Here is a 25,334-nt window from a genome sequence, read left to right as displayed (position 1 = left end):
AAGAAGATAGGTGGAGAGAGTATAGGTAGGGAGGGGATAGGTCAGTCCAGGGAAGACGGACAGGTCAAGGAGGTGGGATGAGGTTAGTAGATAGATGGGTGTGCAGCTTGGGGTGGGAGGAAGGGACGGGTGAGAGGAAGAACCAGTTAGGGAGGCAGAGACAGGTTGGACTGGTTTTGGGATGCAGTGGGTGGGGGGGAAGAGCTGGGCTGGTTGTGTGTTGCAGTGGGGGGAGGGGACGAACTGGGCTGGTTTAGGGATGCAGTAGGGGAAGGGGAGATTTTGAAACTGGTGAAGTCCACATTGATACTATTAGGCTGCAGGGTTCCCAGGCGGAATATGAGTTGCTGTTCCTGCAACCTTCGGGTGGCATCATTGTGGCACTGCAGGAGGCCCATGATGGACATGTCATCTAGAGAATGGGAGGGGGAGTGGAAATGGTTTGCGACTGGGAGGTGCAGTTGTTTGTTGCGAACTGAGCGGAGGTGTTCCACAAAGCGGTCCCCACGCCTCCGCTTGGTTTCCCCAATGTAGAGGAAGCCGCACCGGGTACAGTGGATGCAGTATACCACATTGGCAGATGTGCAGGTGAACCTCTGCTTAATGTGGAATGTCATCTTGGGGCCTGGGATAGGGGTGAGGGAGGAGGTGTGGGGGCAAGTGTAGCATTTCCTGCGGTTGCAGGGGAAGGTGCCGGGTGTGGTGGGGTTGGAGGGCAGTGTGGAGCGAACAAGGGAGTCACGGAGAGAGTGGTCTCTCCGGAAAGCAGACAGGGGTGGGGATGGAAAAATGTCTTGGGTGGTGGGGTCGGATTGTAAATGGCGGAAGTGTCGGAGGATGATGCGTTGTATCCGGAGGTTGGTAGGGTGGTGTGTGAGAACGAGGGGGATCCTCTTAGGGCGGTTGTGGCGGGGGCGGGGTGTGAGGGATGTGTTGCGGGAAATACGGGAGACGCGGTCAAGGGCGTTCTCGATCACTGTGGGGGGAAAGTTGCGGTCCTTAAAGAACTTGGACATCTGGGATGTGCGGGACTAGAATGTCTTATCGTGGGAGCAGATGCGGCGGAGGCGGAGGAATTGGGAATAGGGGATGGAATTTTTGCAGGAGGGTGGGTGGGATGAGGTGTATTCTAGGTAGCTGTGGGAGTCGGTGGGCTTGAAATGGACATCAGTTACAAGCTGGTTGCCTGAGATGGAGACTGAGAGGTCCAGGAAGGTGAGGGATGTGCTGGAGATGGCCCAGGTGAACTGAAGGTTGGGGTGGAAGGTGTTGGTGAAGTGGATGAACTGTTCGAGCTCCTCTGGGGAGCAAGAGGCGGCGCCGATACAGTCATCAATGTACCGGAGGAAGAGGTGGGGTTTGGGGCCTGTGTAGCTGCGGAAGAGGGACTGTTCCACGTAACCTACAAAGAGGCAGGCATAGCTGGGGGGCCCATGCAGGTGCCCATGGCCACCCCCTTAAGTCTGTAGGAAGTGGGAGGAGTCAAAAGAGAAGTTGTTGAGTGTGAGGACGAGTTCAGCTAGGCGGATGAGAGTGTCGGTGGAGGGGGACTGGTCGGGCCTGCGGGACAGGAAGAAGCGGAGTGCCTTGAGGCCATCTCCATGCGGAATGCAGGTGTACAGGGACTGGACGTCCATGGTGAATATGAGGTGTTGGGGGCCAGGGAATTGGAAGTCCTAGAGGAGGTGGAGGGCGTGGGTGGTGTCACGGACGTAGGTGGGGAGTTCCATTCTAGGTTTACCTCAGTTTGCACATAACAATGTATTAAGGTGAGAAAGGAATGTAATTATCTCCTATCAATTAACTTTGACCTGCTGGGAGAAGCTAGGGTTCACAAGCGCACACAATCTACAGGTGAACTCAACTCCAGCAGTAACTAATTTTGAACTAAACCTGCATCATCCACAACAGTCTCATCAACATGTGATTCTGGAATAGGGAGGCAGACATCTAGAAGTCAGACCATCTCCAGTCCTGCACATTCCCGCAAACAGACCAGAAAGGCAAAATGCCACCTCAGGGGTAGCTATGGTTGCAAATGCCTTGTGCTTGGATAAAAAAGGCTTGAAAGGATGGCTTCTGCACAACACCTTTCACAACCTCAGGATGACGCAGAGCAATTTGTAACTAATGAGGTATTTGAGAAGTGTAGTCCCCGTTGCAAAAACAGTTGCCGATTTATATACAGCATGTTCTTGCAACTAACAAACAGTGAGATAGATGGCCAGTCGAGGAATAAATCTTGACCAGGATAAAAATGAGATGAAACGGTCAAGGCCCTCACTGTGTGTCTGCAATGCAAGGATAGAAGAAAGCATGGAATGATACCAATTATTAACTTTGGAGCTATCGAAAAGCCCTGAAGCTCATATGAGAGTGTTGATCCATTGGCTTTGCCCGTATGGGTAATAACAAGGCCTTTACTACTCACTACTCACCATATTGACTGCATCTTGGTCGAAAGGGTTGTACTCGACATTCTGGGGATAGTGAGCTAAAACTTTGGACTTGAACGTTCTCCTCAATGGGCTCTGATCAAAGTTTTCTCCTACGAGATGAAAAGAGAGAATTAAATCATGTTGCAACAGCCATGGAACTTCAACAAATGACCCTCCTACTCATTGTCGGAAGGTAGTGAACATTGAAAAGCTGAATCGCTAACTTACCTCAGTGAGAAAACATTTTTTTCAGAAACTTGCAATACCAACATCTGGTTTCATAGAGAGGAGGAAAAATGCTCCTGTCAAGCCATGCACCAGGAAAAGTCTCAGGGTTTGCAGCGCAACATCACCTCCTGCTAAACCGCGCAGGATAGTCTCTAATTTCACCATATAATTGCACCAGAACTGTCTTAAGTAAGGTGTTCCTACTTCTTCCTCCTTTAGCAGTACCAGCCAAACTCAAGGAATGGAAAGTGACAATATATGAACTCAGCTTCTAAAACTTGCCATATAGTTCTCATTTCCATGTCACATAAAGGTACTGGAGATGGCACAGCAGAATAAAAATACCCAGGGTGATACCAGAACTGAGAGATCATCAATAAAGATTGGGGTCCTTTACTCTTTAAAACAGAAAGAGGCTAAAGGTTGAGGTGATTGAGGTCTTTATCAATTTGGAAGGGTGAACATTTACAAAATGCTTCCATATCTGGGCAGATCTAGACTATAGAGCAGAGACCTAAGATAATCATGAATAAATCCCATGGGAAATTTAGGGTAAACGCCTTAATGTTAAGTCTGCTGGTAATGCGGAGCTTGCTAACTGAAGGAGTATTTGAGATGGACAGTTTGGGTGCATCTGGGAGAATCTAGACAAACACAGTTGGGGGAAAGGAATAGAAGGGCATGTCAATAGGGTAAGATGAAGAGATTCATTTGGGGCGTAAATGTCAGCCCAGAACAGTGGGGCTAAATGGCCTATTTCTGCTGTACGAAATTCTATATTGAAAGGATCCATGTGCTTGGCCATCCGAAAACACAGTTGTTGAACTGAATTGCACAGTTCAAAATCTCACAGACTGTTCTCAGGCCGTTTGCTGTGAGTGGTTCTGAGCTACTGAGGGAGAGGGAAGAGAACAAAAAGATTATGGGTTTTGGATTCCTGCTCGCTGTCCCACATGCTGAAAAATGCACCTTGGTGGAAGATGGGCAACAATTGCAAGCTGCTGGCCAGGCCCTTCGCAGTCAAATTTCTTGGCAAAGTTCACTGCCCTGCCTCATGTTTAAGCAATTTGAGTAGGAAAAAAAATTGGAAATATGCCCAAGAAGCCCTAAAAATCGCACGTCAGCGTCCCATGGAGAGAAGGGGAAATAAATGAACATTAAACTTCCCACCAATTGGTCAAAAACTGTCACAGATTATCTCAAAATCCCTGCAAAATTCTACAAAGGCATTCAATCACAGTACTGAGATTTGTAAATAGAAGTACTCAGCGAATCGTTGAAAGGAGTGTCAATTTTATTCTGTTTCTTACCCATTTTAAAACATGTCAGGGTAGATTTAATGATTGGTAGGATCAGTCTAATTTGTTTAAGTTAACAGTAAAAAAGGCAAGGTAATGAGGTTAGAAGACATGCAATGAGGCATGGCAACCCTCTCCCAAGCGCAGAGGGTCAGAGGTCTCTGTTTCGTTGTCCCTGCCAGTTATCCGAAAGGGAGTGCAGTGGAAACACAAATACTGGGTCACCATCACCATTACAGACAAGGAAACAAACGACAGTGTCTTAGAAGAGAGGCCCATCACCAACAGCAGTAAACTAATAGACATCAACCCCCAACTTCTATGAAAGCCAGCAGAGGCCTCCATGGCTCGATGAGGATTATTTGAAGGAGAGTTGGAAAGGACGAGTGAAGGATCGTTAGTTTGACAGATAGTGCCAGCCTAGTTCAGCGTGAGGAATTACATGCTACACCCACTGCCAATCAGCTGCAGCAGCTGCATCCCAATGGGACCCATAATCCTGCTCCGGTCGGAATGATGGGCCAGCTGGGATCCCAGCAGAATTTCCAGAGTTCGGAAAAGCAGAGGGTGATGCACTCGCAGAGCAAACAGAAAGGTGAGAGATCTCACATGTTTTCCACTGTTTACCTGAAGCTTTGTTTGGACATGGAGTATCTTGTCTCCTGCTATATCGCTCTGCTTCTAGCCACTGGCATAACGCTATACAACACAAATAAAAGAGACAAAATGGTGGGTGAAAATAAATTCAAAAGTAAAATAAAAATTGCTTCGAAAGGTGGTTAGGAACATGTAATTGTTAAGAAAGGCATCACAAGTGTACACAGGCCTTTTCAAACACACAGTAAAAAGCACAGTAAAGACAGCAGCTCAGCACGTGATTATAGCATCAGAACTCTCTCCCACCCCAACTTTTGACTTGAAGATCGATAAGTTCCTCCTTCTGCCATTCTTTTTTTTAAATAGCAAAAATATACTTTACCCATAAAAAAAATCTACATTAATTGACACTAAAGCTGTGCAGATGTTGCATTTTAGCACTGGAATTCGACATTCCCTGCAGGTGCAGAAACCAATGGCATTGCTTATTCATTCGGGACAGTACTGACATACATTGAGGCAATATGAGGGTTATTAATCGAACTTCTGCAGAACGACCACTGGTCCTTCCCCACTGTGCCTTGGCGGCAGCTGCCCCAAGTTTCAGTGCATCCCTCAGCACGTAGTCCCGGACCTTAGAATGTGCCAGTCAGCAACACTCAGTCAGGACCAGCTCTTTACACTGGAAGACCAAGAAGTTTCGGGTAGACTAAAGACAGTCTTTCACCTAGTTGATGGCCCTCCAGACGCAGTCGATGTCTGTCTGACTGCATGTGCCAGGGAACAGACGAGACAGCACAGAGTCCTGCATCATGGAGCTGCTCAGGATGAACCTTGGACAAAAACCACTACATTTCTCTCCAGAGATAATGGGAACTGCAGATGCTGGAGAATTCCAAGATAATAAAATGTGAGGCTGGATGAACACAGCAGGCCAAGCAGCATCTCAGGAGCACAAAAGCTGACGTTTCGGGCCTAGACCCTTCATCAGAGAGGGGGATGGGGAGAGGGAACTGGAATAAATAGGGAGAGAGGGGGAGGCGGACCGAAGATGGAGAGTAAAGAAGATAGGTGGAGAGAGTATAGGTAGGGAGGTAGGGAGGGGATAGGTCAGTCCAGGGAAGACGGACAGGTCAAGGAGGTGGGATGAGGTTAGTAGATAGATGGGGGTGCGGCTTGGGGTGGGAGGAAGGGATGGGTGAGAGGAAGAACCGGTTAGGGAGGCAGAGACAGGTTGGACTGGTTTTGGGATGCAGTGGGTGGGGGGGAAGAGCTGGGCTGGTTGTGTGGTGCAGTGGGGGGAGGGGACGAACTGGGCTGGTTTAGGGATGCAGTAGGGGAAGGGGAGATTTTAAAACTGGTGAAGTCCACATTGATACCATTAGGCTGCAGGGTTCCCAGGCGGAATATGAGTTGCTGTTCCTGCAACCTTCGGGTGGCATCATTGTGGCACTGCAGGAGGCCCATGATGGACATGTCATCTAGAGAATGGGAGGGGGAGTGGAAATGGTTCGCGACTGGGAGGTGCAGTTCTTTGTTGCGAACTGAGCGGAGGTGTTCTGCAAAGCGGTCTCCAAGCCTCCGCTTGGTTTCCCCAATGTAGAGGAAGCCGCACCGGGTACAGTGGATGCAGTATACCACATTGGCAGATGTGCAGGTAAACCTCTGCTTAATGTGGAATGTCATCTTGGGGCCTGGGATAGGGGTGAGGGAAGAGGTGTGGGGGCAAGTGTAGCATTTCCTGCGGTTGCAGGGGAAGGTGCCGGATGTGGTGGGGTTGGAGGGCAGTGTGGAGCGAACAAGGGAGTCACGGAGAGAGTGGTCTCTCCGGAAAGCAGACAGGGGTGGGGATGTAAAAATGTCTTGGGTGGTGGGGTCGGATTGTAAATGGCGAAAGTGTCGGAGGATGATGCGTTGTATCCGGAGGTTGGTAGGGTGGTGTGTGAGAACGAGGGGGATCCTCTTGGGGCGGTTGTGGCGGGGGCGGGGTGTGAGGGATGTCTTGCGGGAAATACGGGAGACGCGGTCAAGGGCGTTCTCGATCACTGTGGGGGGAAAGGTGCGGTCCTTAAAGAACTTGGACATCTGGGATGTGCGGGAGTGGAATGTCTTATCGTGGGAGCAGATGCGGCGGAGGCGGAGGAATTGGGAATAGGGGATGGAATTTTTGCAGGAGGGTGGGTGGGAGGAGGTGTATGTGGGAGTCGGTGGGCTTGAAATGGACATCAGTTACAAGCTGGTTGCCTGAGATGGAGACTGAGAGGTCCAGGAAGGTGAGGGATGCGCTGGAGATGGCTCCAGGAAGATGAAGGATGTGCTGGAGATTCCAGGAAGGTGCAGTCTCCATCTCAGGCAACCAGCTTGTAACTGCTGTCCATTTCAAGCCCACCGACTCCCACAGCTACCTAGAATACACCTCCTCCCACCCACCCTCCTGCAAAAATTCCATCCCCTATTCCCAATTCCTCCGCCTCCGCCGCATCTGCTCCCACGATAAGACATTCCACTCCCGCACATCCCAGATGTCCAAGTTCTTTAAGGACCGCACCTTTCCCCCCACAGTGATCGAGAACGCCCTTGACCGTGTCTCCCGTATTTCCCGCAACACATCCCTCACACCCCGCCCCCGCCACAACCGCCCTAAGAGGATCCCCCTCGTTCTCACACACCACCCTACCAACCTCCGGATACAACGCATCATCCTCCGACACTTTCGCCATTTACAATCCGACCCCACCACCCAAGACATTTTTCCATCCCCACCCCTGTCTGCTTTCCGGAGAGACCACTCTCTCCGTGACTCCCTTGTTCGCTCCACACTGCCCTCCAACCCCACCACATCCGGCACCTTCCCCTGCAACCGCAGGAAATGCTACACTTGCCCCCACACCTCCTCCCTCACCCCTATCCCAGGCCCCAAGATGACATTCCACATTAAGCAGAGGTTCACCTGCACATCTGCCAATGTGGTATACTGCATCCACTGTACCCGGTGCGGCTTCCTCTACATTGGGGAAACCAAGCGGAGGCTTGGAGACCGCTTTGCAGAACACCTCCGCTCAGTTCGCAACAAACAACTGCACCTCCCAGTCGCAAACCATTTCCACTCCCCCTCCCATTCTCTAGATGACATGTCCATCATGGGCCTCCTGCAGTGCCACAATGATGCCACCCGAAGGTTGCAGGAACAGCAACTCATATTCCGCCTGGGAACCCTGCAGCCTAATGGTATCAATGTGGACTTCACCAGTTTCAAAATCTCCCCTTCCCCTACTGCATCCCTAAACCAGCCCAGTTCGTCCCCTCCCCCCACTGCACCACACAACCAGCCCAGGTCTTCCCCCCCACCCACTGCATCCCAAAACCAGTCCAACCTGTCTCTGCCTCCCTAACCGGTTCTTCCTCTCACCCATCCCTTCCTCCCACCCCAAGCCGCACCCCCATCTATCTACTAACCTCATCCCACCTCCTTGACCTGTCCGTCTTCCCTGGACTGACCTATCCCCTCCCTACCTCCCTACCTATACTCTCTCCACCTATCTTCTTTACTCTCCATCTTCGGTCCGCCTCCCCCTCTCTCCCTATTTATTCCAGTTCCCTCTCCCCATCCCCCTCTCTGATGAAGGGTCTAGGCCCGAAACGTCAGCTTTTGTGCTCCTGAGATGCTGCTTGGCCTGCTGTGTTCATCCAGCCTCACATTCACATTTCTCTCCAGACCTTTTCTGCACAGATACATCGCAGCAGGAGATATGTGACCGTCTCTTCTCCCCTCTTCAAGGGCATTCCTTTAAGTAGGGTTAATGGTCAGGACCATATCAGGTATTGATCCAGCTTTACAACTAAAGGTACTAATCAATTGTGAGTCGTGGTGTCAGCTTCACCCATTGGTGATGGTAAGGGTGAGGGTGGGATGCAATTAGGTTTAGTTTTAATCTCTAACCATCCTCATGCCTTCTGATCGATTAACCTTGATGCCAAAACAAATTAAGACACACAATTCTGTTGCCAATTGTGACGAATCAATGGTCTCATCACACGATGTGGCCCTACCCTCCAGCATTCATTGGCCAACACGCCCATCCTTGTGTATTTCCGACGTCAACTAGAAAGCAAAAAGACACATTCTCCAGTACAAGGGTGCTTGACTTGTCAGCCAAACAGTCATTTCATTTCCTATGTTCAATATGCTTGTATTTGGGAAAGAGAAATGTTTAAAGAAAATGGCATAAGAGAAATGGCATTTTGTTTCATAGATATCCTTGTGATTTTTCTCCAGGATTGCTCACGGCAATGTCCCATCAACTGTTCAATTCCTAGAGATTACAAATGAAACAAATCCTACAAGGCGAGGTCTGATAGAACATATTTTGTCTGCTGCTCCTTTGGGTTTCATGGTGGCTCAGTGGTTAGCACTGCTGCCTCACAGCGCCAGGGACCTGGATTCGATTCCAGCCTCGGCCAACTGTCTGTGTGGAGTTTACACATTCTCCCCGTGGTCTGTGTGAGTTCTCTCCAGATGCACCCATTTCCTCCCACAGCCCAAAGATATGCAGGTTGGGTGGAACAGCCATGGGAAATACTGGGTTACAGGCATAGGGGGAGTGGGTCTGGGTGAGACGCCATTCAGGATCAACGTGGACTCGATGGGCCAAATGGCCTGCTTCCACACTGTAAGGGTTCTATGATTCTACATTCCAACAGGACCCGATCAAGATTACCACTCACCCACCACAGATATATGGATCAGATCACTCACATTTCAAAGCCAGTGGGAGGCACAATTGAGTAAACAGAATTTAAAAGTCAAACTAGGAAGAATTCCAGTAAAATGAGATTGTGATCAATCCCTAACATAACGAACCATAGACCGTCTCCTTCTGAGCTTTTTGAGGTTTGCCAGTCATGAAGATCAATCAGAAGTAAGGAGTTTTGTCTTCTAACCATGTATCTTCAAATGACTGCAAACTCCTGCTGAGAAATGATCCCTGGCTTCTCTTTCTCCAGCACACTTCTTGCTTCTTATACAACATTCCTTGCGAGCCGATAACACTCTTCCTTCCTCCCCTTGTACCTGAAATCTGCAGTTGCTAGGAGACAGCTCTGCCAATCAAATGCAGCTGCTGCTTTTTGACAAAGTCCAATGAATGTCTCTGCTCAAGCCATTGCAATGATCTCATTGTCAAACCCATTCTATCCCAGTGGCGTGGAACTCGGAAACTGCTTACATCTCCCAACCTTCCCCTTCTAGTTGCAGATTGTTCAAAGCCCATTGTTTAATCACTAGTTCCAGATTTACTGCTCAATCCTGCACCTTCATCCTTCAACTTATTTCGGGAAAATACAAAATCTATTTTCGCCTGAAAATTTGCATAGCAGCACGGAACAACTCCACTGGAAACAACAGCAGGAATTCATTGTCAATTCTCAGTATTGACAGGCATATGTCCGCATGGATTAGATAGTGCAGCAATGAGTCCCAATATTGTGTCATTGACCAGGCTGATATAGAATGAGAGTGTCGATGGACAGGTCCAGGCAGTGAGCCACGGGACTCGACCACCTTTCTCTCTTCCATGGGTATTGTCCACATCTGAGAGAGAACATATGGTGCCAACTGGCACACATTATCAGACCTTCCATGACCAGTGGGCACACAGAGTGGGTGGGGGGTGGTGCTGAGGAGATCATCCACCTCCCACCTCCTCCAAAATAACATTTCCACATCATTTTGTGGGCTTCATTTGTGATTTGAAGTTTACCATTGCGGCACACTTCAGTGTTACCACTTCTAAAGTTTGATTAATTTGCACTATGGTATATTATTTAAAATAATAGAATCCTATCATGGTTACAGCTACTACCAAAATGAGGCCATTCAGCCTATCAAGTCTGTGCTGGCTTTCAGCAAGACTAATTCAGTTTGTTCCATGCCCACAAATCCAATTCTCTTGAAAGCCATGATTGGTCCTGCTTCCATCATATTCTCAGACAGTGCATGACAGATCCTGCCCACATGCTGAGATTTTTTTTAATTTATTGAAATGATGAGGGGCATCCCTGGCTAATTAAGGGATACACAGTATTTATTGCCCATCCGATGCCCACCTTCCAATAGAGGGTCTCTAGACCCAGAGGGCAGTTCGGGGTCAACCATATTTCTGTGTCACATGCAGACCAGGTGAGGATGGCTGTTTCCTTCTCAATAGACAATGGTTTTATTATGGTCATCATCTGACTCTTAATTCCAGATGCTTTTTATTGAATTCAATCTGCCATGGTAGGATTCAAACCCAGGTCCCCAGAACATTATCTGGGTCTTTAGATTAACAGTGCAATGATAATACCACTAGGCCATACACTCCCTTCAAAGTGTTCATGTCACTTTGGTCAAACTCCTTAAATCAATGCATTCTGGTTGTGAACACTTCTGCCAAATGGAACAGTTTCTGTCTATCTACTCTGTCCAGGCTCCTTATGACACTAAATAGCTCAGGCAAACTCCTCTCAACCATTCCCATTGAGCTTCCTTGACAGTGAGAGTCTCGCCATCAGAGACCTAGGTCTAGGGAGGGAAATGAAGGGAAACATTTATCACTCCCAATTTCAGTCAAATGTTTGGTTTCATGTAGCTACAACCCATCTGTTTTCAGTTCATGTACCATACTACAGAAAGGAGATATTGGTCATGAAACAGATCTCAATGCGACATTGACCAATGTCAGGCTGGGACTTAAAGGGTTAAACTGTGACATAGCATGTTACATGGACTTTTATTCCCTTCAGTTTAAAAGAGTGAGGACTGATCTAATTGAAGGGTTTAAATGTTAAAGTAATTTGCAAATGACTTCCTCTTGTGAAGGAATTGACAACAAGCAAACAGAATTTTAAAACTGATCATTCGGGAGAAAAGTCAGGAAGTGTCTATCAAGCTTTCTACCATAAAGGGGAGGCAATGGCCTAGTGGTATCATCACTGGGCTGTTTATCCAGCTAATTTTCTGGGGACCCGTGTTCGAATCCAGCCATAGCAGGTGGTGGGATTTGTGTTCAATAAACATCTGGAATTAAGAACCTAATGATGACCCTGAACAGATTATTAGGGAAAAGCTCAATGTCCTTTAGGGAAGGAAACTGCCCTCCTTACCTAGTCTGGCCTACAATGTGACTGCAGACTCTCAGCAATGTGGTTGACTGAGCTCCCCTCTGGGCAATTAGGGATGGACAATAAATGCTGCCTAGCCAGCAACACCATCATCCCATGAATGAATAAAGAAAAGCCATTTATCTATTTTGGTTCCTTCTGACCCTTACCCAACAAAGATTAACAAATCCAGTTTGATGTTTTTAATTAACATTGGCTCGATGGCACTGGAATATGGCTTCTGAGCCCAGCGCTCAACCTCTCCGCCTGCTTTTTCTTTTCATTTTTTTTCTTTATTTGCCTTCTCTTCTGTTCCCTTTCTCCTCTTATTTTACTCACGTCCTGTTGAAGGGTTCAGTCGCGGCAACGGTATCCGTGGCGGTGAGCGGGCCCAGTGCCGACTTGCGGCAGCAGCGTTGAAGGCAATTTTGGATTCCCGGGCAGTGTCCGATCCAGCGCGGATTTGGGGAGGCAGTGGCGGAGACATGTTTGGGGCTCAGTCTGAGAGCGGCGGTTGGCAAGGTGGGCCCAAAGCGCACACGTTGTGGTGACGGAGGTGAGTTTGGGCCAGTGGGATATCCGGCAGCATTGGCAGTGCCTACATTGGCAAGGTCATTGGTAGAGACAAGATGGTGCTGAAGAACGGCAATGGGGTGAATGGGACTCGTGCCTGGCCAACCGGCTCATGGCTCAACAAGAAGGACTGTAAAGTTGAACACTTCTCCTTCAATTCTTCATTTTTCTGCCTTTATGCTCTATGTTTTGGTTTGTTTTTCTGTGTTTGAGGTTGGCGCCAGAGAGTGGTGACACTTGTACTACACTTTTCAATGTACTTTGTAACAAAATACTCATGACAACGAAGAAATTAAATCAAATCAGTTCCCATTTTCCACAACCCTTTTTGAGTATAAGTACTCCCCGACATCACTCCTGAAATTCTTCCCTCCAATGCTCAAGTTATTGCGGAAGCATGGTAAAGGTTGGGTCACATGTAATTGCATGCAATGTTTCTATTCTACAATAAATCCTCAACACATGATGAGACCATGAAAAACACGCATTCACAACACTTACTATAGAACCTGTTTCATATCTCTGTCTCTGTCTCATGTGCTATTCAATGCCTGTAGCAATGTGCATTCCTGGGCGATTACTTGGTTACATCACAAGAACCAACACAAAAACGCCTGAATTTATAGGAGGGAACAGGATTTGTCTTCATTTGCCCTGAGCATTTTGGGCAGTAACTGGCAGAAACCAGGTCACTGGAATCCCTGCACAATTACTTTTCTTAAGTTTTCATGCCATTGAGAAATGAAGTGAGAATTTCCTCATTATTTTGGCTTTTGTTTTCTCCCACAGCCAGCTCATTTAGTCCTTTTGTAGCTCAGAACAGGAGTACTGCTGAAAGAGATATGTTGTTGAAGTTTTACTCTGTACACTCACCAGGACAACTCCCAAGAAATTCCTAAACAAAGATAAATTTATACTGCACGAGAGCGCAGCGTTGTTAGGTAGACTAGTAGATTCTGCTGGATAGAGGCATTACCATAGAGAGAGCACCCGTTAATGATGACTGACGGTTAACTCCCAGGCCTTGTCTAAACGGTGAAAGAAGCAGTTTGACTTCAATTGGTCAAAACATTACCCAGAGAAATGGACCAAAGAATGGCTGTGACTTTTTTTTATTGAAAAAGGCACACTGCGTGCATGTGTTTGTCACCTTCATGTTATGTTACACTACTCAGGGAATGGTTTCATTCAGCTGTGAGAATCAATCACAAACCCTGCAGCCAAAATCGTTTCCCAAACCACTCTTCACTGAACAATTATAATGTGCCATCCTTAAGGCACTCACATCTTTTATTGAAGCTTTCAAGTGTGCTTATGGGCCCAGTGTTTCCAACAATCGCTGACCTGGATGCTTATTTCGTTAGTTCACAGAAGTGTTTATTTAGTTAAGGTTTCGCTCAAACTCATTCTCCCATCGCCAAATGTGCAAGCCATACTTGAGCCTTTGAGAAAGTCTTGCTTTGCAATAAGGGAGTATTTCTTGAAGCTGGTGCAGTTTCACTAATGCAGCTTGAAATATCACGAAAAATAGGTGTTTTTCAATCGAATTTTCTCTTCCAATCAGTGAGTAACTCAGACTGTAAGTAACTTAAAATGACAAAGAACAATACGGAAGTATTTGCTAACTACCATGGCACACACTAATCAGCTTCTCAGCAAATAAAAATAAATTATATCAGAAAGCTGTTAAAAGATGCCTGCTAGCATTCTTGCACAGAAACCAACTGTTTCATTTTAAGATCCTCCTGAAAAGGCACACATTAGCTCCATTCACTGAAACAAAGGCAAATTAGTTAGTGGGCAGTGTCAAATTAGTTGATGGGACCGGGTTAATGAGCAGGGGGTTTCGGTTTCCCCACAGTATTCCTTTATAGGCCTTTTTAAAAAATTTAACGATTCTTTATAAATCAACTATTCAGATATGTTATTATACCCCTCTGGAACGGGGGATGTGGCAGGGGGATGGGTGGTTGAATCTGTATTTCCCAGTCCAGAGGTAAAGACACTAGCACTTCCCCCTCAAGAGGACCCTGTATTCCTTCTTTTTTTATTTAACATATTTTTTTCTCATCCACCCATTCAGAGATCTTACCACACTTCTCTGAAGCATCTGGGACTTGAACTAAGGCCTCATGGCTCAGGGTTTCGGACGCTACCACTGTGCCACAAGAAGACCCTAATTTTCCTTTTAATTTTTTTCATAATTAGGCTATTTTTCTGATCATTTGGAACTCTTATTACACACCTCAGAAGCAGCTGGGACTTGAGCCTGGGCCTCTTGTTCCAGAGGTAGGGATGCTACCACTGTACCACAAAAGGGTCCTAATATTCAATGTTTTATTTTAAATTTTATATTTAACGTATTTTTTTCAAACAACTCATTCAGAGATGTTATTAGACACCTCTGAGAGTAGGTGGGACTTGAACCTGGGCCTCCCACTAACACTGCACCACAAGAGGGCCCTATTATTCCTTTTAATTGGGCACAAATTAATCTCAGAAACCTGATTATCATCAGAGTTAATCTGATTTGATGTTTGATCTGATTTTATTGATTTCAAGTATCTTTTACTGGGATGCAAAGTCCCAGCCATTCTTTCAGTCATCAGCTTCTGCTTTCTAACCTGGAACCATAACCCTGTATTGGAGTACAACAGAAAAGCACGGTTTTGTTGCAACAATCAATATACCCAAGAAACCGGTACACAGTTCAGGCTGTGCTCTGCCATTCAGAGAGGTTACGGCTGACTTGCACCTCAACTCCACTGACCTGTCATTGGTCGTTATCCCTGATTCCATCTAATTTGTAAAATTACTCACTTGGTGGTACCGTAAATTCATCTTGCTGACGAATGAGAACAGGTTACTGAGTCTTTTCACCTTACACTCATGTGGACAGATTGCAAGAATGCAAAATTTCAACTAAAAATAGCAATTTATACGACGGGAGAAAAACATGCTGATTGGTCGGCAAGTGGACTCTGATTTGCCTGATGTTGCGAAGAAGAAATTCATAGATTTCACACGCAGGGATCCATTCTTTGGAAACAAAAGCAAGATCTTTGGGCCATTTCTGAATTAGCCAGAATCTTGGGGAACCCTCTTGAACCCTGTTACTTTCTCCGGGGCAACGCCTTGGTCAATCAAAATCAACACACCGACTAACTGGGACGAGAGTTACACTTACAGCTCAGAATAAGCCATAATTTCTCTCTCTTTTCTCCTGTAGTATAAATTGTTGTGCTTAGGTTACCATCTTTGTATTTTGATGAGTGCAAGGTGAGACACTTTATCAACAACCTTTCAAGTTAACAAAAACCCATCAATTGGAATCTTAAAATCTTTGTTCAGCCCAGTTTCCTTCCAGAGCCTTCTGCTTGGGGAACGCAAGGCATGATGGAAAGATGTCAGAAATAGGTCCAAACTCCATTGCCCCCTGCTTCATACTATCAGGTACTACAAGAAACATGGAGGGAGACTGGAGCTCATCTTCCAAAGAGCTAGCACAGACATGTCTGGCTGAATGGCCTCCTATAGCACCCATACTTCTAATCAGTGCTTTCCACCCCCCCACCCCGCCCCACCATTCCAGACAAAATACCACTCTCAGTCCTGTTCTTCCTTTAATTACTGTAAATACGTGGATCCAATCACAACTCGGCCCCTCCCCCACCCTGCAGCCTTCTAAACGCTGGAGAACACTGCCTGTGCTACTTAAATCACATCAAGCACAGTGCAAGCTTCTTGTGAAAATGAGATTTGTCTTGCATCTCAGAGCAGGATTATACCGGCACCAACCGGTTAGGCCTGGAGGGGAGAACTGGGCAGGGGTTGGGGGAAACTCCGAGAGTGATCATTGCCAACTGCGGAATTGGTAAACAAGATACACAAATGGCACACGCACTTCAGTTTAATTACTTCGGAAACAAATCAATGCTCTACTCTGATCATATGTCTCCGAGGCTGCACTCTGAGGAAATACGTGTCAATTCCAATCTTCAAAGCAGTTGAAGTGGCAAACAGCAACTGAATTGTATTATTAGGCTGTGCTGCAGTCTGGCCTCCCAAACGTCGTCTTCAAAGCAGCGAGGACACAATGCAGCTTACAATAGACAGCATTTCCATGCTGGCGTGAATGGTTTCAATAGGATTGCAGAATATATAATAAGCAACAGTGAGCTTCATTGTTTGAGACTCCAGTGAGGTCAGCTGCAGCCATCAGTCATTTCTGATTCCTTCATCTTCTGTATTTCTCAGCTGTCTGTTGGCTATTTGAGTTGTAACAACAACTTGGATTTAAATAATGCCCTTGCATGTAGTATAAACCCATCAAGTCCATGCCGACCCTCTGAACAGCATCCCACCCAGCCTCTCCCCCTACCCGAGCCCTGTAACCCTGCATTTCCCAAGGCTAATCCACCTAGCCTGCATATGGGCCTCAGACCTCTGTTCAAGACAAATCTTCCTGTTATAGAGTCACTGTAGGGATTCTACAGCTCTATGATTCTATGAAACCATTGTGAAATGCTTTGGAGAGTCCAGGCAAAATCTGACACCGAGCCAAATTAGGACAGGGATCTTCAAAGAGAATGGAGAAGTGGAGTGATATAGGGAGAGAATCCTCATATCCAATAATTAGCTGAAGGGAACTATGGCTCCTTGAAGTTTGCCAAACAGCTGTAGGATTGAAGGTGGAGCAGGGAGACTCAGGGCCATGGGTGGATTGGAAAACAATGAAGAGAATTTTAAATTTGATGAGGACCAGGTCAGCAGTCAATGAATGGGTGAATTGGTACTTGTTGCCTGTTAGATATTAGTGCTGGGCTTTTACAGAAGCTGAACTGCATGCCATATATAAAAGTATTGTTTTGTATGTCCTGTTTAACTGGTATCAAGTTCCTCTAAATGACGCTGCACAAACTCCAGGTCCAAACTGGGTTTCGATGGTTTCAACTGAAGTAAGAGTCAGGCATGCAAGAAAATGCATGGTGGCATAGTGGCTAGCACTGCTGCCTGACAGCATCTGTGACCTGGGTCCAATTCCAGCCTGGGGCACCTGTCTGTGTGGAATTTGCTCATTCTCCTCATGTCTGCTGTGATTTCCTCCCACAGTCCGAAAATGTGCAGGTTAGGGTGGATTGGTCATCCTGGATTGCCCACAATGTCCAGGGATATACAGGCTAGCTGGGTTAGCCATGGGAAATGCAGGGATACAGGGAGAGGGCAGGGGTGTGGGTCTGGGTGGGATGCCCTTTGGAGGGTCTGTGCGGACTCAACAGGTCGAAAGGCTTGCTTCCACTCCATAAGGATTCTGTGGAAACCTTATTGAGGAAAATATTGATGAAAAAAGGATTCACAACTTCTGATCCAGATCTTGCTGAGGTTACTGGTTATCAGGTATTCACCCAGCTCCTCGGCAGAACATCCCAAACTAGAGACCTCCAACACCTACAGGCCTAGTGGGCACATGAGCACCCTGCCAGTCATGTATCATTTTCTCATTCAACATTATCGCTGCTCCTTCATCATTATTCGGCCAAAACCCTGGAAAAACAGGCCTAACAACACCTTTATTACAGGGAAGTAGACTGGCTCAAGGATAACACTAACCCACCAGCTTCTCGCCAAGGGACAGGCAGTAAACACTGGCCTCGTCAGAGACATACAGAGAATCAGATATTTTAAGAGGATAAAGTATAGGATCAAGCACAGTATTAATTCATGGCTTCAAACTAAAATGTCCGGGAGAAACTTAACTCTTCCACCACTAGAACCGATTACATGCTCATATATTTTATTGCTGTTTGTGGGAGCTTGCTGTGTACAAAACGGTTGCTGTGTTTCCTAAATTGCAACTGAGTACTCAACAGAAGCACTCCATTGTCTGTAAATATGAAAAATGTGTTTACCATGCATGGGATAACTTTAGATAACACGGCACGAAGGTGGACGAACACAGCAGGCCAAGCAGCATCAGAGGAGCAGGAAAGTTGGTGTTTCGGTTCGAGACCCTTCCTCATGGGATAACTTGCCCACTTTTCCTCAACACGATCTTTTATTCCACTGGAGAGGGAAGGCAGGACCTTGGTTTGACATCTCATCCAAAAGGCAGTACCTCTGACAGTGCAGCACTCCCACAGTACTGCACAGAGTTGCACTATATTTTGCTCTCTGAATCTAAGGGCAGGACTCGAAACCACAAGTATCTGACTCACAGGGGACAGTGTCACTGTTCAAGAAAAAGGGGTGTTCTTGAGGCAAATTTATTGCCTCTCCTCTCCCTCTGTGGGAGGTGAACCCACAAACCTTTGACTCGATATCATAGCCCATTGCAAGTCAATTTGAGTCAATATATCATGTTTCACTGTGGGATATGCCTCACATCATTCCAGTTTCGGACTTGCATTTTTTTTTATTCATTCACAGAATGAGGGCGTCGCTGGCAAGGCCAGCATGTATTGCCCATCCCTAATTGCTCAGAGGGCAGTTAAGAGACAACCACATTGCTGTGGGTCTGGAGTCACATGTAGGCCAGACCAGGTAAGGATGGCTGTTTCCTTCCCTGAAGGATATCAGTGAGCCAGGCAGATTTTCCACCAATGGATTCATGACCTTCATTAGGATCTTAATTTCAGATATTTATTGAATTCAAATTCCACCATCTGCTGTGGTGATATTTGAACTAGGATTCTCCCAGGACATTACCTGGGTCTCTGGATTAACCGTCCAGCAATAATATCACTAGACCATTGCCTCCATCAGTACTTACTCTACAGTTGAGCAGGATGACAGAAGAAGCAATACATGAGGAAGATATTCAGTCCATTGAGTCTGTGACAGTCTTTTGTTCAAGCAATCCCAAACTAAACGGACTAATCCTCTCGTTTCTTCATAGCCCAGCAGCTTCCTTCCCCTGTTACAAACATTTCCCTGCTGTCTCCTAAAAGGATGCCACGATCGCTTAAACATTAGAAAAAGTCAGAATCAACAGCAGGAATGGGCTGTTCAGCTCCTCAAGCCAGCCCCACCATTCAACACAATCTGCGGTCTCAGCTGCAAGTTTGGGACCTTTCACCATTTCTTACAATCCCCTTCCAGAGGGTAAAATCAGCAATAACTTCAGGATGAATGTATTGCTTTTGTTGGAGCTCCACTTTGAGGTACATATGACAAGACAGATCAGTGCATGTCATTTGCCGCCTTCACTGGTGTCTCTTTCCAGGACAATCGAAACTTCAGTCTAGAATATGTTCCAAGACTGAGCACCGTAACCACTTGTGGTGGAGAACTCACAATCGTCAAATTTAAAAACAAAATTCCCTCATCTCAGTTCTAAATTATCAGCCCCTGATCCTGAGACAGTAGACATGTTCTCGATTTCCCAGCCTCTCACCGTCAATCCTGTCGAGCCCCTTCAGAATCTTCTATGCTTCAATAAGACCACCTCCAATACTTTGGAACTCTGGAGAGGATAGGTCCAATTTACTCAGTCTCTCAGTATATGACAACTCTCTCTCATTTTGGTAAAGCAAATCAGGGCTGGGTGTATACACTTAATGGTAGGGTCCTGGGAATTCGGGGTGCAGGTTCATTGCTCCGTAAAAATGGAGTCGCAGGTAGACAGGGTGATGAAGATGATGTTTGGTACGCTTGCCCTTATTGGTCACTGTATTACGTATAGGAGTTGAGATGCCATGTTGCAGCTGTACAGGATATTGATTAGGCAAATTTTGGAATACTGCAGACCATTCTGATCCCCATGTTATTGGAAAGATGTTGTTAAACTTGAAATGGCTCAGAAAAGATTTACAGGGATGTTACCAGGGTTGGAGGGTTGGAGCGATAGAGAGAGGCTGAATAGGCTGGGGCTATTTTCCCTGGAGTGTCAGAGGCTGACAGGTGGACTTCATAGAGGTTTGTAAAATCATGAGGGGCATGGATAGGGTGAAAAACCTTTATCCTAGTGTAAGAGAGTCCAAAACTAGGGGGCGCAGGTTTAGGTGAGAGAGGAAAAGATTTAAAAGGGACCTGGGAGGCAACTTCTTGACACAGAGGGTGGTGCATATGTGGAATGAGCTGTAGAGGAAGTGGTGGAGGCTGGTACAATTACAACATTTAAAAGGCATCTGGACGGGTATATGAATAGGAAGGGTTCAGAGGGATATGGGGCAAATGCTGGCAAATGGGACAAAATTAATTTAGGGCATCTGGTCAGCATGGACAAGTTGGACCAGAGGGTCTGCTTCCACGCTGCACATCTCTAAGACTCTAGGACTAAATGAATGAACCTTTGCTTAAAAGAGTGTAACCTTGCTTTGATATGGAGACCAAACCTGATCACTGTACTCCAGGTGTTGGATCATCTAAGCTCTGACCAACTGCAGCATGGCATCCTTGTTTCTTGGACATCAGTCCCCATGCAATAAAGGCCAATATGTTATTTGTCATTTTAATTGCTTGTATACCCCCATGTTAATTTCCCAAATTTATTGAAAGTATAAGTCTCTGCTTCAGATACCACTTCAATCATCATTTTTATAAGTTATCCTTTCTTTGAGGCCCTCTCTTCACTCAGTTAAGAGCCAATTTAACTTGTTAACTCCTTGTTACAGTTTCAGTATCCAGAGGGGATCACCATCACCCCATTTGTCCTGTCAAAATCCTTCCTAACTTTAAAAACCTCAATCTAATGAACTCTCGAAATGGAAGGTAGGTCTAAGTACATGAAAGCCCTGATTTCAAAGCTGGGAATGTTCCTGTAGTTCATGCGATATCAACAGTGTCCGAGAATGTTGCAAAATCCAATAGGGACAAGGGAGGTGTTTCCAGAGTGACGCATTGCATCATTAAAAACTCCTAACCACAACTGGATGGGACTGTACCCTCATAATAACCAACAGCCAGCAGAGTTCATCGAGATTAACCACTGATAGTGGGAAGTGTTGCTGTCATAAAACAATGAACTATCTGGATTTCACTATCAGCTGGATGCAAAATGCTAAAATACATGATCCATTGTTCATGTCTAACATTAATCAATGCTTCAGATTCTGCTAAGTGGACAACATTGACTGGATCTCTGTCACATGACAGGTTACAGGTACAAACACTTCAATTAACTCAGGCACTAATGCTCCAATAAACATTTGGACATTTTGCAACCTCCCGTCTCCCTATTGTTAAAGTTTCCTAGGCAATTAATCCGATGACAATAAGTGTCTCATAAATTCCTTTCACCACACTAGAGCATCAAATCCATTGCTAAAGATGTCTTGAAAAGACACAGTTTGCTATTTTGTCACAAAATTCTTCCTTTCTCTGTAACTTGCTAATGCCCAAATGGGCGGCATGGTGGCTCAGCCTTTAGCATAGCTGTCTCCAAGGACCTGGGTTTGATTGCAGCTTTGGGTATCTGTCTGTGTGGAGTTTGCATATTAGGATAATAGAATCCTGACAGTGTGGAAGCAGGTCATTTGGCCCATCGAATCCACACCAACCCTCTGAAAAGCATCCCACCTTCCTACCCTATCCCTGAAACCCTGCAATTCCACGGCCAATCCACCTAACCTGCACATCTTTGGACGGTGGGAGGAAACCCACAGAGACATGGGGAGAGTGCGCAAACTCCACCCTGACAGTCACTAAGTTTCCCTGTACTCTCCTGGGATGCGGGAGCTGGGTGGATTAGCCACGGTAAATCCGGGCTTACTGGAATAGGGTGGGGTGCTGTTCGGAGGGCCGGTGCACACTTCATGGGCGAAATGGCCTCTATCTGTGCTGCAGGATTCTATGATTCTATGAAATAGGTCCTGAACATTGCTGCTATAGCAGCACATTACTGCATGCAACCTCTGAGTACCAATCCTCTCACTTGCAGCATACAAACTTTGCATCACAATCTCTACTAGTAGGCACAATACTATAGTCAAAGGCTATATTTTCCTTCTTTCTCCTTGCAAGCTCCCAACTCTGCCCGCCTTCAGTTTCAGCTCACTGCATTCTTTTGTTCTCCACCATTCAAACTGCTACCCCCTTCCAAACAAGGTTGAGACCTCCAAATGGGCAATTAATTTAACACATCTAAATTGCACCCTTTCACAGTGCACCCTTGTCACAGTTCAAACGAGACGTATTTACCCACAACAGAATCCAGTTGCCACACTTCGGCTGAGGGATTCATTCACATCTTCTTGAGTGTTATCGTTCCTTTCCAACTAATTTTGGTGTCATCTAAATGTAACAGTTGGGTGAGCAGTTGAAGCTTCACAATCAAATCTTACAAAAACAGTCTCATCTCTACCCCAATTTCTATTATGCCTTAAAGACATAGCAACTGGCAGCTTAACAGTGGGAATCTAACTTAAATTACTGTTATTATCAAGTGTTGCACACCAGAAGATGTCTACCCCATGCTCTGTAATTATATATCTGTAGATTGCACTGCTCTTTATCAGAGAACCAATTTCCCTTAAAATTGTGCAGTGTACAATGCTCCGGTCTAGTGTGCAATCAAGAATTAAATGCAGGTTATAACAAGCAAGTGGGCAAACTGGGCAAAGGGTTTATAGAGCCCATGAATTCCAAATGTACTCACAGAGGCACTGGAACTGACTGTTGCTTTAAGTTAAAAACGATTCAATGGATGTTTTGTTCGTCAATGATTTGGTCAGTGACCCTGCCTGAGGGCCTTAGTTTCAATTTGTGTTGAGCTCTACCTTGTTTGTCTGTGTAACAAGATGTTTTCCATGTTCTTACGTCTCAAAAATCTTGATTTATGACTTGGAACACTGGAACAGAACGAAGCTATTTAGCCCCAGAGTCTATTAGATCATGCTTGTTTGGTTCTCTTTATTTACTCAACATTGCTCCGTATCTTTTTGTTCCCTACCTTATAAAATTGTATCTATTTCTTGTCCAGAAAGCTCCCAAGCGTCCATCGACATTGGGCGGACCATGTTCCAGATTTCCACTGCCTTCAGAGAGATTTCTAATTTCACCACCTGGGCTCTGAAGCAAAGTATTTGCATTTCTATAGCAGCCTATATGGCCCAAAGTACTGTAGAAATACATTTGAAATATAGTCACTACCGTAACCTAAGAAACATGGTAGCAATAGCGAACAGAACAATCCCACACAAAAAAAACTAGACAACGAGCAGATCAAATGACAGCACGGTGGCTCAGTGGTTAGCACTGCTGCCTCACAGTGCGAGGGACCTGGGTTCGATTCCAGCCTCGGGTGACTGTCTGTTTGGAGTCTGCGGTGTCTGCATGGGTTTCCTCTGTGCGCTCCGGTTTCCTCCCACAGTCCAAAGATTGGCCCTGCTAAATTGCCCCATTGTGTCCAAGAATGTGCAGGCTAGTTGCATTAGCTATGCGAATTGCAAGATTACAAGGATAAAGTAGGGGGGTGAGTCTGCATGTCATACTGTTTTGGAGGGTCACTGTGGACTCAAGGCCCGAATGGGATTCTATGATCTGTTTCTTGTGCTATTGTGTGAGGGATAATGTCAGACAAGGGGAGGCAATGGTATTGTAACAATGTCAGTTATGATCCATGGACACAGGCTGAGGTCCCTGGAAAATATATTCCAATCCCTCTGCACAGCCCTATGGAATTTGACTTTTCAATATTTAGAATCTGGAATCGAAAAGCTAGCTTCACAGTGATTATGAAACCGCTGTCAATTGTCAAGAGATAACAAATCTGGTTCACTGTTGTCTCTCAGGGAAGAAAATCTGCCATCCTTGCCCAGTCTGGCCTATATATGATTTCAGACTTACACCAAAGGTGGTTGGCTCTTCATTGCCCTTTCATATGGACTAGCAATCCAGTCACTTGCATTTTGCTACAGAATCTAAATGGAACGCAACTAAACAGATCATTCAGCATCAACCTTGGCACTAGGAAGGACACAGAAATCTCAGTTTCCTCCTCTCCAGCTGGGACAAAATCCAGGAATTCTCTTGTTAACAGTTCTGTCGACTCCTCTACATGCAAAGGGCTGCAATGGATCAAGAAGATGGCACACCACCATCTTCTCAAGGGCAATTAGGGATGGGCAAGAAATGCTGGACAGGTCAGTGATGCCCACATCACATGAATGGCTAATGTTGGCCATGACAGCTTCAGCCAAAATGTCCACATTGGGTAGTTAGCGAAGAGGTCCTTCAGACAAAGCTTCCCTCTTTAGGGTCCTTCCCTCATGATGGCTCAGTGGTTATCACTGTTGCCTCACAGTGCCAGGGACCTGATTTGATTTCGCCCTCGGGCAACAGTCTGTATGGAGTTTGCACATTCTCCCAGTGTCTGAGTGGGTTTCCTCCAGGTGGTCCAGTTTCCTCCCACAGGCTATGCTACATTGCCCAGAGTGTGTGGGGACATGTAGGTTAGGTGGATTAGGCATGGGGAAATGCAAGGTTAGGATGTCTGGGTCGATGGTCTTCAGAGGGTCAGTGTGTTGGACTCGATAGACCAAATAGCCTGCTGCCGCATTGTAGGGATTCGGTGATTCCCCCTATCCTATGCAAATAGCTGGAGCTCTGTGTTAGTAGACACAGACCTTGGACCTCATGCGGTGACACTCATTGGTGCCAATGTGCTTTTCCACTTTGCTCATCTCTGCCAACAAGTCAAGAGATAGATGGCGAGATCCACCCACATAGCCCATGTCATTCTGTTCCAGAGTTATTCAGGTGGCATGGTCACTATGTGAAATGTCAGACAGTGATAAATCAAGTGCTTCCTAAAATCCATGGTGTAAATAGCCCCAGCCTATTCAGCCTTTACTGAAACCCTCCAACATTTGCAAGGATGTTGCCAGTCTTTTCCTACAGGGTACTGCAGACGGCATTTGACACGCTTGCCTTCATTGGTCATTGTGTTGAGCATAGGAGTTGGGAGGTCATGTTGTGACTGTCCAGAACATTGGTTAGATCACTTTTGGAACACTGCATTCAATTCTGGTCACTCAAATCTCACACGGGTACAGTCTTTTAAAAAAAATTTTTATAAATTATCATTCATGGTATGTGGGCATCATTGGTTTTCTGTCATTTG

At 46.1% G+C, this 25,334-nt stretch overlaps 1 protein-coding gene across 4 annotated transcripts in view; it reads right to left on the bottom strand.

The window, feature by feature from the left end:
• Positions 1–25,334, bottom strand: part of LOC125461119 (DENN domain-containing protein 5B-like) — a 266,830-nt gene that overhangs the window by 154,117 nt on the left and 87,379 nt on the right. For 3 of the 4 annotated variants that reach the window (XM_059652281.1, XM_059652279.1, XM_059652280.1), the window contains exons 2-3: positions 4,592–4,663; positions 2,439–2,548 (exon numbers count right to left, since the gene is read on the bottom strand). In XM_059652281.1, the coding sequence (XP_059508264.1) occupies positions 2,439–2,548; positions 4,592–4,663 (182 nt within the window). The remainder of the gene's footprint in view (positions 1–2,438; positions 2,549–4,591; positions 4,664–25,334) is intronic. The other variant, XM_059652282.1, reaches the window with a different exon arrangement.

This window comes from Stegostoma tigrinum, chromosome 18, assembly GCF_030684315.1.
Source record: "Stegostoma tigrinum isolate sSteTig4 chromosome 18, sSteTig4.hap1, whole genome shotgun sequence".
NCBI lineage: Eukaryota > Metazoa > Chordata > Chondrichthyes > Orectolobiformes > Stegostomatidae > Stegostoma > Stegostoma tigrinum.
This window is presented reverse-complemented; position numbering and strand designations above follow the sequence as displayed.